The 12,889-nt window shown below is 45.6% G+C and overlaps 1 protein-coding gene across 2 annotated transcripts in view; it reads left to right on the top strand.

The window, feature by feature from the left end:
* The window catches only part of nsmce2 (NSE2 SUMO ligase component of SMC5/6 complex), a 167,395-nt gene that overhangs the window by 2,608 nt on the left and 151,898 nt on the right, over positions 1-12,889 (top strand). For both annotated transcript variants that reach the window (XM_078216814.1, XM_078216815.1), the window contains exon 2: positions 5,900-6,061. In XM_078216814.1, the coding sequence (XP_078072940.1) occupies positions 5,917-6,061 (145 nt within the window). In that variant the 5' untranslated portion in view covers positions 5,900-5,916. The remainder of the gene's footprint in view (positions 1-5,899; positions 6,062-12,889) is intronic.

The raw sequence follows: 12,889 nt of genomic DNA, 5'->3' as shown, positions 1-12,889 counted from the left end.
TATCCCGGTTGAGGCCGTCCTTGTGTGTGCGGAACCTGGCTATCAGTTTCTGCTCCGCGACTCTGCGCTGTCGTGTGTCGCGAAGGCCGCCTTGGAGAACGCTTACCCGAATATCAGAGGCCGAATGCCCGTGACCGCTGAAGTGCTCCCCAACAGGAAGAGAACAGTCTTGCCTGGTGATTGTCGAGCGGTGTTCATTCATCCGTTGTCGCAGCGTCTGCATAGTTTCCCCAATGTACCATGCCTCGGGACATCCTTTCTTGCAGCGTATCAGGTAGACAACGTTGGCCGAGTTGCAAGAGTATGTACCGTGTACCTGGTGGATGGTGTTCTCACGTGAGATGATGGCATCTGTGTCGATGATCCGGCACGTCTTGCAGAGGTTGCTGTGGCAGGGTTGTGTGGTGTCTTGGTCACTGTTCTCCTGAAGGCTGGGTAGTTTGCTGCGGACAATGGTCTGTTTGAGGTTGTGCGGTTGTTTGAAGGCAAGAAGTGGGGGTGTGGGGATGGCCTTGGCGAGATGTTCGTCTTCATCAATGACATGTTGAAGGCTCCGGAGGAGATGCCGTAGCTACGGCATCTCCTCCGGAGCCTTCAACATGTCATTGATGAAGACGAACATCTCGCCAAGGCCATCCCCACACCCCCACTTCTTGCCTTCAAACAACCGCACAACCTCAAACAGACCATTGTCCGCAGCAAACTACCCAGCCTTCAGGAGAACAGTGACCAAGACACCACACAACCCTGCCACAGCAACCTCTGCAAGACGTGCCGGATCATCGACACAGATGCCATCATCTCACGTGAGAACACCATCCACCAGGTACACGGTACATACTCTTGCAACTCGGCCAACGTTGTCTACCTGATACGCTGCAAGAAAGGATGTCCCGAGGCATGGTACATTGGGGAAACTATGCAGACGCTGCGACAACGGATGAATGAACACCGCTCGACAATCACCAGGCAAGACTGTTCTCTTCCTGTTGGGGAGCACTTCAGCGGTCACGGGCATTCGGCCTCTGATATTCGGGTAAGCGTTCTCCAAGGCGGCCTTCGCGACACACGACAGCGCAGAGTCGCGGAGCAGAAACTGATAGCCAGGTTCCGCACACACAAGGACGGCCTCAACCGGGATATTGGGTTTATGTCACACTATTTCACATAAATATTTCTGCTTTTTTCCTCCTGAGTCTTTATCATGCGATCCTAGAATCAGAATTTATGTCACACTATTTGTAACTCCCACAGTTGCGTGGACCTGCAGAGTTTCACTGGCTGTCTTGTCTGGAGACAATACACATCTTTTTAGCCTGTCTTGATGCTCTCTCCACTCCCATTGTTTTGTTTCTTAAAGACTGGATTAGTTGTAAGTATTCGCATTCCAACCATTATTCATGTAAATTGAGTCTGTGTCTTATAAGTTCTGTTTGTGAACAGAATTCCCACTCACCTGAAGAAGGGGCTCAGAGCCTCGAAAGCTTGTGTGGCTTTTGCTACCAAATAAACCTGTTGGACTTTAACCTGGTGTTGTTAAACTTCTTACTGTGTTTACCCCAGTCCAACGCCGGCATCTCCACATCATTTTTTGTATAGGTCAGGGTCGCCTGACTTGAACGCCGCAGGCCTGGACTTCAGCAAGCAGTGGATCCTTTTGTTTCAAAGGATGGCACAGTGGGTTAGCACTGCTGCCTCACAGCACCAGGGTTCAATTCTGGCCTCGGATCACTGTCTGTGTGGAGTTTACACTTTCTCCCTGTGTCTGCGTGGGTTTCCCCGGGTGCTCCAGTTTCCTCCCACAGTCCAAAGGTGTGCGGGTTAGGTTGATGGGCCATGCTAAATTGACCCTAGTGTCAGGAAATTAGCAGGGTAAATATGTGAGGTTATAGGAATGGGGCCTGGGTGGGATTGTGGTTGGTGCAGACTTGATGGGCCGAATGGCCTGCTTCTGCACTGTAAAGATTCTATGATCAAAATCGTAAATCAAAATCATACATCAAAAAATATTTGCTTAATATTTCACAAGGGTGTCTTTTGAAACATTCAGAAGCTAAAACATTGTGGATGCTGGAAGTCTGACATGGAAACAGCAAGTACTGGAAATGTTCAAGGTCCAGCAACAACCTGTGGTGACAGGGTTAATGTTTCAAGTCCGACCTTTCATCAGCACTGAAATGTTTCTCTTTCTCTCTCCATAGATGCTGCCTGACTTGAGCATTTCGTACATTTTGGGGGAAATTTTCCTATCCCGCCCGCCATGGGAATCGTAGTGGGCGGGAGTGGACCATGCAAAGGTCCTTTGACCTCGGGTGGGGTTTTCCGGTTTTGGAGCGAGCGCGGCTGGAAAATCCTGCCATTCATGTCATTTCTATAATTGGATACTGAGTTGCATTTGTGGAAAACAAAGATTAGATATTTTAGGGACGGGGTGAGGATTACTGCACACAAACAGGCCACATCTGGCTGATCGATTCTGTGCATGTTCCCCCCCCCCCTTGAACCAAATAGTTTAAATCCCCCATTTTGTTTTTGTTCATGGGATGTGAGCATCATTGAAATGACTGGCGTTTGTTGCCCATTCCTAATTGTCCTTATGAAAGTGGCGGTGAGCTGCTGCTGTGAATCTTGCAGCCCATCTGGTGTAGGTACACCCACAGTGCTGTTAAGAAGGGAGTTCCAGGATGTTCACTCAGCAATGATGAAGGAAGGTTGAAGGTTTGGAAGGTACTGTTGAAGGAGTTTTGCTAATTGTTGCAGATACAAACTGCTACCACTGTGTGCTGATGTTGGAGGAAGCAAATGTTTAAATTGGTGGATGGGGCAAGTGGGTTGCTTTGTCCTGGATGGTGTTGAGTTGTTGCAGTGTTGCTGGAGCTGTATTATTCCATGCAGATGGAGAGTATGCCATCATACTACTGACTTGTGCCTTGTAGATGGTGGACAGGCTTTAGGGAGTCAAGAGATGAGTTACTCCCCGCAGAGCTCCCAGCTTCTGAACTGCTCTTGTATACAGGATACTGAATGAATGGCATTGAACACTGCATAGTCATCAGTGAACATCCTCATTTCTGACCTTATGATGGAAGGAAAGGTCATTGACAAATCAGCTGAAGCTGATGGGACCTATGACACTATCCTGAGGAGCTCCTGCAGTGATGTCCTGGAGGTGAGATGATTTACCTCCAAAAAACTAGGTATGACTCCAAACAATGGAGAGTTTTCACACTGATTCCCATTGACATCAGCTTTACTCGGGCTCCTTGATGCCACACTCAGTAAAATGCTGCCTTGATATCAAGGGCAGTCATTGTCACCTCGCCTCTGGAATTCATCCTTTATTCATATTTGGACCAAGGCTATAGTGAGGTCAGGAGCCAAGTGATCCTGGCGGAATTCTAACTGGCTTTGGTGAGCATGCTATCACTGAATACATGCTGCTTGATAGCACTGTCAACAACATCTTCTGTGACTTTGCTAATGAATGAGAGAAGACTGATGTGGTGGAATTGTCCTGCTTTATGTTGACAGGATATATCCCAGCAATTTTCCACATGGTCACAGATGCTGCTGCTGTACCTGTATTGGCTCGTTTCAGAGCATGAGTTATCACGCCTGACACCAGAATGTTGACAGGACCCCAAGCCTTTATGTTTGCCTTCATACGTAGGAGATAGGAGTTTTTGAGCCAGGTCTGTAATTCAGTAAGGTTCTTCCAACTCAACATCACATTCCTATACAATCCCCAAATTGCTTAATTCCCTTTGTACCGCAAAACCAATGTCTTGAATATACTCGATGACTGAGCATTACAGCTCTCTAAAATGGAGTGTTCCAAAGAGTCTCAGCCCTTTGAGGGGAAAAGAATATCCTCATTTCCATTCTAAATGACTGATCCCTTATTCTGAAGCTGTGGCCCCATGTTCTATCTTCCTCAGCCAGGGTAAACCTTTTCTCAGCACCTAGCTTGTAAGAATTAAGAATTTTACATGTTTCAATGAGTTCACCTCTCATTCTTCTAAACTTTGGGCAACATAAGCTTAGTCTACTTAATCTCTCCTCACTGGTCAGTAGCCGAGTGATACTATCTGAGTCTGTCGCCGAGCGGTACTGTCACTACTCCAGAGACCCAGTGCTGATGATGAAATTGGACAAAGGAGTGTGAAAGTGTACAAAGGAAATCATAGAAACCCTACAGTGCAGAAGGAGGCCATTCGGCCCATCGAGTCTGCACTGACCACAATCCCACCCAGGCCCTACCCCCACACATTTACCCGCTAATCCCTCTAACCTACGCATCTCAGGACTCTAAGGGACAATTTTTAACCTGGCCAATCAACCTAACCTGCACATCTTTGGACTGTGGGAGGAAACCGGAGCATCCGGAGGAAACCCACGCAGACACGAGGAGAATGTGCAAACTCCACACAGACAGTGACCCAAGCTGGGAATCGAACCCGGGACCCTGGAGCTGTGAAGCAGCAGTGCTAACCACTGTGCTACCGTGCCGCTCTGGGGACATGGGTTTGAATCCAGCCCCACACCTGGTGGTGGAATTTAAAGTTTATTTATTAGTCACAAGTAAGGCTTATATTAACACTGAAATGAAGTTACTGTGAAATTCCCCTAGCCGCCACAGTCCGTGCCTGTTTGGGTCAATGCATCTAACCAGCATGTCTTTCAGAATGTGGGAGGAAACCAGAGCACCTGGAGGAAACCCACGCAGACACAGGGAGAACGTGCAAACTCCACACAAATAGTGATGGGAATCAAACCCAGGTCCCTGGCGCTGTGAAGCAGCAGTGCTAACCACTGTGCTACCGTGCCACCCCATTTAAATTCAATAAATATAATCTGGAATTATTTTGAACAATAAAGGAATCACGGGTTATGGTGAGCGGGCGAGTAAGTGGAGCTGAGTCCACGAAAAGATCAGCCATTATCTTATTGAATGGTGGAGCAGGCTCGAGGAGCCAGATAACCTACACCTGCTCCTAGTTCTTCTGTCCTTAGGACAGTCTCGTTACGCCTGGAGACATATCTTTTAAGCTTCCACTTTTCAACTAGTTGTCTGATTTCTCTTTTTAAAAGGATTTTTAGACTGTACTTCAGTGTAACCACTTTTATTCTAGCTTCCCATTTAATTCTTTGGTTACTGTGATTTTGTACCATCTTCTTGCTGTCTTGCTCATCATTAGAAGTGATCCCTATTTGTACTATCATCATAATTAACCTGTCATCATCTTGAAGTTCTTGATTAGATAACAAATATCCTGTGTACTGCTAAATGTTACTTGCTTTCAGACAACTTGGTAGTGAGTTAGCTAACCCAACTGTGAGGACGACACTGATGCTGCTGCAGGTGCTCTTGGATCATCTGGATTAAGGATTGGACAAAAAAGTTAGAGATGTCATTATGACTGCAGTCAATCTTTAGCCTATGTGCATTATTGCAGATCTATAAATGATGCACTGCACAGGGAGACATTTTCAACCAACTCTTTGAGTTCTTCCATTAGCTCAGTCGGCAGGTAGCTGAGCTTGACTGACTAAGAAGCTCTCAAATGTAATTGTACAGATTTGATTAAAAACCGGATGCCGGAATCTGTAACAGAAACAGAGAATGCTGGAAAATCTTGGCAGGTCTGACAGCATCTGTGGAGAGTCCAGCATTTTCTGTTGTTTGATCGGATTTGATTCCATTTCATTCTGATTGTTGGTGGTTAGAATTTTTAGAGGTGACGACAACTTAGTTTTATGAAAGTGGTTTAGTTTTTACCCCTGTACCGATGTATATTCTTCTGATTTAACAATGGGAATATTTGTTTGCGTGAGGAATGTATGAATTATGGATTTACCTTAAAGCTGCTGCTTCATTGTCTGTTATTGCTGTGCACAGGTTGATACTATTACAGGATGCCTGGACGGTCCACTTTAATGCCTACGATTTCCTTCAACCCTGTGCATTCAGCAGTGTCTTCACTGAAAACGTGTCACGTGTCTATTAATACTGGCATTGAAGCCACGACAGACGTTGCACTTGGTCTTACTGAGCATGAAGGTAAGTGTGACGAAAGTAGATTTTTCTCCCTTGTTGATATGCATTGTTGCTTTTTTAATAAAAATTATAATCCTGTTCTAAAATGCACTCTTATCAAAAAAAACAAAATGGCTGTTCATATTTTGACACAAAATTAGAAAAACTCTAACTTCAGGATTGACCTGAAACGTTAACTCTTGTTTCTCGCTCCACAAACACCAACTAACCTGCTGAGTATTTCCGGCATTTTCTATTTTGATTTCAGATTCACGGCAAGCGCAGTATTTCCCTTCTGTATTGGAAAATGTCTCCTTTTTGTGAGGGCTTTATTACTTGTATCACCCTCAGAGTGGAGCAGATGGCAAACGAGAATACGATTTTATATAATTATGAATGATTGGACCTGAGAATTTGAAAAAAAAAGATGCTTTTGTGGCTTCTCTGAGAGAGAGGGGTTGAGGGAGGTTAGTGGGTGTCGGAGGGGTCGGGGATGTCAGGAGTGGCGGTGTGCGGGGTTTGGGTGCAGGTATAAGGGGTGTGGTGGATAGCGGTGGGGGCTTTTGTGGGATGGGGGGGGTGGGGAGGCACTGATCGGAGGAGGGGGATTGAGGTAGGTTAGCGCTTCTCAGTAATTGCTGTGTAACTTCTTACCTGGGAAGCTCCGAGAGGGGTACTCCAGCGCATCTTTGGGGCGTACTCCCCAAATCTGATGCTGGGGAGTTTGGAAGTTATGACCCATCATGTTTTTCTGTTGGGTTAATGAAATGTTGAGAATACTTTGGGAAGGCTGTATTATTTCCACATCTCACTGTTACAAGAGTTAATTCTTTCCCCTATGATAATGCAATCCTAAATACTTTGTTCATGAAATCATGTTGTGATTCATGGAAAATGCAGGTTTGCCTGTGGATGCTGAGTACCTGTAAAAAGTATTGGAAATAATTTTGAATCACAGTAGGTGGAAGAGTCTGGCTGATAAAAGCCATTATTCCATTGGTAGCTAAGGCATTAAAATTTGACATTTTGTTTACTTACTTCAAAGAAGTTGCATGAGCTTCAAAGAGAAAGTATCTTCTTGGTTTCTGTTCATTGTCATGAATAATGAAGACATGTCAAGCTGTACAAGCAGTTCAGACTGTAATCATTCGTGTAGGTTTTATTCATCATATTATCAGAGATTATTTATCTTGAAGAGTTTGCTAGTGTGGCTGGGTACACAATGGTTCAAATCCTCCAGTCTCTGGATCGTTGGTCCAAATCATTACAGGTTTATAGCTCCTTGAAAGTGGAGTCACAGGTGGACAGGGTGGTAAAGAAGGCATTTGGCATGCTTGGTTTCATTGGGAAGAACATTGAATCCAGGACTGGGACGTCTTGTTGAAGTTGTATATGATACTGGTAAGGCCGCACTTGGAATACTGTGTACAGTTCTGGTCACCCTATTATAGAAAGGATATTATTAAACTAGAAAGAGTGCAGAAAAGATTTACTAGGATGTTACCAGGACTTGATGGTTTGAGTTATAAGGAAAGGCTGGATAGACTGCGATTTTTAAATTATTTTTTTCCCCTGGAATTTAGGGGTGACCTTATAGAGGTCTATAAAATAATGAGAGGCATAGACAAGATAGATAGTCAACATCTTTTTCTAAAGGTAGGGAAGTGTAAAACGAGAGGGCATAGGTTTAAGGTGAGAGGGAAGAGATACAAAAGGGTCCAGAGGGGAAACTTTTTCACACACAGGGTGGTAAGTATCTGGAACAAGCTGCTAGAGGTAGTAGTAGAGGCGGGTACAATTTTGTCTTTTAAAAAGCATTTAGACAGTTACATGGGTAAGATGGGTATAGAGGGATATGGGCCAAACACAGGCAATTGAGACTACTTAATGGTAAAAACTGTGCAGCATGGACAAGTTGGGCTGAAGGGCCTGTTTCCATGCTGTAAACCTCAAACAAATTGGTGAAGGACATATAACCTAAGATGTGATTTGGCACCTTATAGAAGCCCTGATTGTAGACCAACATGGGAATTGTCCGGGAGTTTTCAGCATCCAGTGGGTAATTCCCCTGCTCCCCGGGACCCTCTGTGAATGTCTCCAACTCTAGCTGAGGGAGTATGGTTCCAAGGTGCTTACTGGGATACTTACCCAGGAAACGTTAGACAGTTTAAAATTTGGGACTAATTTATTGGTCCTGTCCATTGTGGGAATCGTCGTGGGCAGGACGGACAATTTGATGGACCGTTGAAAGGTCTGTTGATGTCGGGCTAGAATTTCCAGTCTTCAGGGTGGCGACTAGAAGATCCCACCATTAGCAGGCTATTTTGGCTGTAGTATTGTGTAATGAGATGGAATTAATTAATGATCTTGTCGTAAAGGATCCTTTAGGGAAGAGTGATCGCTGCATACTTGAATTTCTAATTCAGATTGAGGGCAATAGAGTCTCACACTTGTGTTCTAGTGTTAAACCAAGATAATTATATAGACATGAGGACAGATTTGGCCCTAATGGACTGGGCAGAAAGATTAAAAGTTGATGAATAGTGGCAGATATTTAAAGAGATATTGAATTCCTCCCAACTAAAATGTATTTCAGAGAGGAAGAAAGATTGCAAGAGAGGGGAATGCATCAGTGGCTAAGCAAGGTAGTTAATGATAACATAAAGGCAAAAACAACTGCATAACCTATTATAAAGGTCAGTAACAGGCTGGAGGATTGGGAAACTTTTAAAGACCAACAGAGAGTTACTAACAAAGTAATAAAAAGAGCAAAGATAAATTATGAAGTAAGTCTAGCGCAAAATGTAAAAATGGGTAGCAAAAGATTCTACAAGTATATTAAAATGAGGAGCGTAGCTAAAGTCAATCTTGGTCCCTTTAGAGGATGAGACTGGCGAGTTAATAATGGGGAACACAAAAGGCAGAGACACTAAATCAAAGAAACTTCAATGCAAAGGAATCTGGGTGTTCTTGTGTTTGAATCACAGAAAGTTAATATGCTAATGCAGCAGGTAATAAGGAAGGCAAACAAAATTTTGGCATTCATTGCTAATGGAATAGCATATTAAAGTAGGGAAGTGCTGTTACAAATTTATAGGGCTTTGGTGAGACTGGATCTCGAATACTGTGCACAGTTTTGGTTCCCATTACTTAAGGAAGGTTGTAAATGCATTAGAAGTGGTTCAGAGAAGGTTCACTAGATTGATTCCAGGGATGAAGCACTTATCTTATAAAGAGAGATTGAGCAGTTTAGGCCTATACTTACTGGATTTTGAAGAATGAGAGAAATCTAATTGAGTAATAAGATGCTAAAGGGGATTGACTGGGTTGACGTAGAGCGAATATTTCCCCGTGGACATTGAGACCTCTTTTCCATCACACAAACACAGACCTGCTAGCATGGGACAGCTACAGTTGTGGACACAGATACCCTATAGATGTGTTCTCCTGTAGGGAGTGTCTCCATTCTGACATTCCCCTGCAATTCCCTGTCTGCCTCAGCAGCTCCCACCTCTCTGCCTGGGGTTGCTTATCAGCCATTGCAGCGAGCCCAGTGGACCTCCCATTTCTCATCTGTGAACTATCCTTAATTGGATGCAGCTTCCAGAGATGGCATCTTATTTGACTACTTAAAGATTGTGAGTCATATCGCACCATGATAATTCTGGGGTTCCTGACCCACAGTAAAGACCAATGTTGGGGTCCTGATGATCTCAGTAAAATCCAGCCCCACGTGTCTCAGTGAGGATTCTTTGATCTAATTGAAGAGGTTCATTGTTTTTAGCCTTGCTTAAAGACTCTCTTTAATACATACCCCTTTATGTTGATGGGTTGCGGTGAAGTTAGGTGGAAGGAAGCTCGTGTGGAGCTAAAATACTGGCACAAAATATGTTGGGCTGAATAGTGTTGTTCTGTGCTGTAAAAGTTTCATGTCTCCTTCGGCTCGGTTGGAGAAATTCTGACTTTGGATCATGGAATTCTGTTCTTTTAATTCTTCTGACCTCCGCCAGGCATGGTGCAACTGTCACTCAGCCCCTCTCTCTTTAACCTGCTGCCAATCTGATTTACTTCCTGTGGTTGGAAGATGTAGCTGCTACTCCCCCAGTAGCTGATGCTCCCACGTGCAGCCGGGAGAGCATATTCCAGGTACCATCTCTGCTGGCGCAGGATGGCTGGAAGTTCTTATCAAATCTAAGAGCTTGTAACTGATGTAATGACTTGGGCCTAAATCAATTCCAGCCCGCTGCTTGGTTTCAGGCTCTGGCCATGGGGAGGGAGGGAGATTCCAGCTGGCTATAGTCTTAACCTCATCCTGCCTTTGGCATCATTTGCTGCTTTGCACTGCCTCTGGCTCATCCTTCTCGGGACTCTGGTGCTAACTAAGTGATGTGGAGATGCCGGCGTTGGACTGGGGTAAACACAGTAAGAAGTTTAACAACACCAGGTTAAAGTCCAACAGGTTTATTTGGTAGCAAAAGCCACACAAGCTTTCGGAGCTCTAAGCCCCTTCTTCAGGTGAGTGGGCCACTCACCTGAAGAAGGGGCTTAGAGCTCCGAAAGCTTGTGTGGCTTTTGCTACCAAATAAACCTGTTGGACTTTAACCTGGTGTTGTTAAACTTCTTACTGTGCTAACTAAGTGCCCAGTGATAAAAGAGGCTGCACTCCCTGGCTGGGTTCTGAGCCCTGGGGCCCCAAACTCTTAACCCCTGTGGAGGTGCTCACCCTGCCCTGGCAGTGATTTTTCTTATGTGAAAGGCCATTACTCATTGAACTGCATTTAGATAGACAAAGACTGCTAGAAAGTATTTGACAAGGTGCCAGTTTCTGCTACGAACAACTTGGAAAACTGTATTTGCTGCTCATGATACAATCTCCTCCATTTGGGGAGACTAAACACACCAAGGTGCTTTGCTGAACCCTTTCGGTCCATCTGCAAACAGGACCCAGACCTTCCTGTCGCTTGCCACTTCAACACACCACCCTGCACTCCTGTCCACATGTCTGTTCTTGGTCTTTTGCAATGTTCTAGGGAACACAAACTGGAGGAACAGCATCTCACCTTCCGAATGGACACTTTACAGCCTTCCGGACTGAACATTGAGTTCAACAATTTCAGAGCATGAACTCTCCCCTCCAACTCCATCTCTTTTCCATTTATTTTTTTCCATTCTATTTCTTCTTTTCATCGCATTCATCCGATTTTATCATCTTTCTTTCTCACTTTCATTTTTCCACTTCTCCATTCCCACTCTCCACCTTGCCACCCCCACTCCTTAACAATCTGTACCTTTGTTCTGCCATTCACACATTCTGATCACTTAATGGACACTTTTAGCACCATTTTCAGCTTTCTTCATCATCATTTAAATTCCATTTGTCCATTAAAAGCCACCCTCTTCCTTATAGTATAAATCTCTTCTGATTTTCTTTGCTCTCAGCTCTGGCAAAGGGTCATCCAGACTCGAAACGTTGGCTCTATTCTCTTTTCACAGATGCTGTCAGACCTGCTGCGATTTTCCAGTATTTTCTGTTTTTGTTGTGTTGACACAAGGTGACCGCTTTGCTGAACATCCCCATTCTGTCTGTGAACGTGACTTTGGGCCTCTGTTGGCTTGTCACTTTAATTTTCCATCCCACTCCTTCCCACACTGATCCTGTGAAACTCAACATAAGCTTGAGGAACAATGGGGGCGATTCTTCCAGCTCGCTGCGCTGTTCTAGCAGCGCAGCAGGCCGAGAGAAAAAAAGCGGAAGCCGTTTAGTGGGCTCCCCGCTTGGCGCCACGGCCTCTGTGTGCCTCCGGCCGCCGGAGTTCCAGCATCGTCAGCTTCCCACCGGAAATCGGCGTGGAGCTGATTTGAATATCATGATCCTCATTTAAATCTTAATAGCAGGCCCGGGATTGAAGTCTCCAGGCCTACTAGTCCACCCCCTGTCATGAGTGGTTGAGTGGCTCACTCCCAGTGGGATTTACAACAGCTCCCCACTGACAGGGAGCTGGCAGCTCAGCCCCGTTGGAGTGAAGGGAGGCCATGGAGGCCCCCCAGGAAGTCAGGGGTGAGGGGGGTGCCCACTGGGCATTGCCAGCCATGGTACTGCCTAAGGGGCAAAGTAGCAATGCCCATTGGATAGTGCCAAGGGGGTGGACCCAGAGGGCTCGGGGCCTGTAAAGGGGAGCGGGGGCAGGGGGGGAGAAGATTGGTGGGGGTTGGGGGTCCTGCTGCTACTCTGCACTTGGTATCAGTGACAGAGGGAGGGTGGACAGCGATCAGGGCTGGTCATCGGCGAGGGGGTGCGTTTGAGGCAGGGGTGGGTTGGTGCTGGCCCAGGGAAGTCTGGGAGTCCAGCAACTGGGCGTTGGGGGATCGGAGGGGCAGCAATGGGGGTTGCTGTGCTGGCCAGCAATCGAACTGGCCAGTGATTGGGAGGCTGTCAGTGTGGGGCTACTGTGCATGTGCCAATCCCTGCTATGACAGATTGGCACATGCATAGTGGCTGGCTCAGCGTTATGCTGCTGCCTCAGTGCTATGCTGCCGCCTCTCCAACGGGAATAGGTCTGGCCTACAGATATTTATCGTGATTCACGTTAGGGCATTCTGTGATGCACAGAGTGTGAGAGATTCGTTTTGAAAATCCGCTTGAAAAAAACAGCAGGATTTACTTTAGTTTTTACACAAATTTGGCATTTAGAATTTTTTTGGGAGAACCCCGGCCAATAATTCAGCTATGAATTGGCATGTTTTAATCTTCCGGCCTCAACATTGAGTTTAACATCTGTGGATGATAAACACCACTCCCATTTTCACCAACACTAGTGGGTGTTAATGGGTTCTGCTGTTGCCATTTACATC

The sequence above is a fragment of the Mustelus asterias genome, chromosome 7, assembly GCF_964213995.1.
Source record: "Mustelus asterias chromosome 7, sMusAst1.hap1.1, whole genome shotgun sequence".
Classification (NCBI taxonomy): domain Eukaryota; kingdom Metazoa; phylum Chordata; class Chondrichthyes; order Carcharhiniformes; family Triakidae; genus Mustelus; species Mustelus asterias.
Note: the sequence above shows the minus strand (reverse complement) of the source record. Positions and strands in the feature narration are given on the sequence as shown.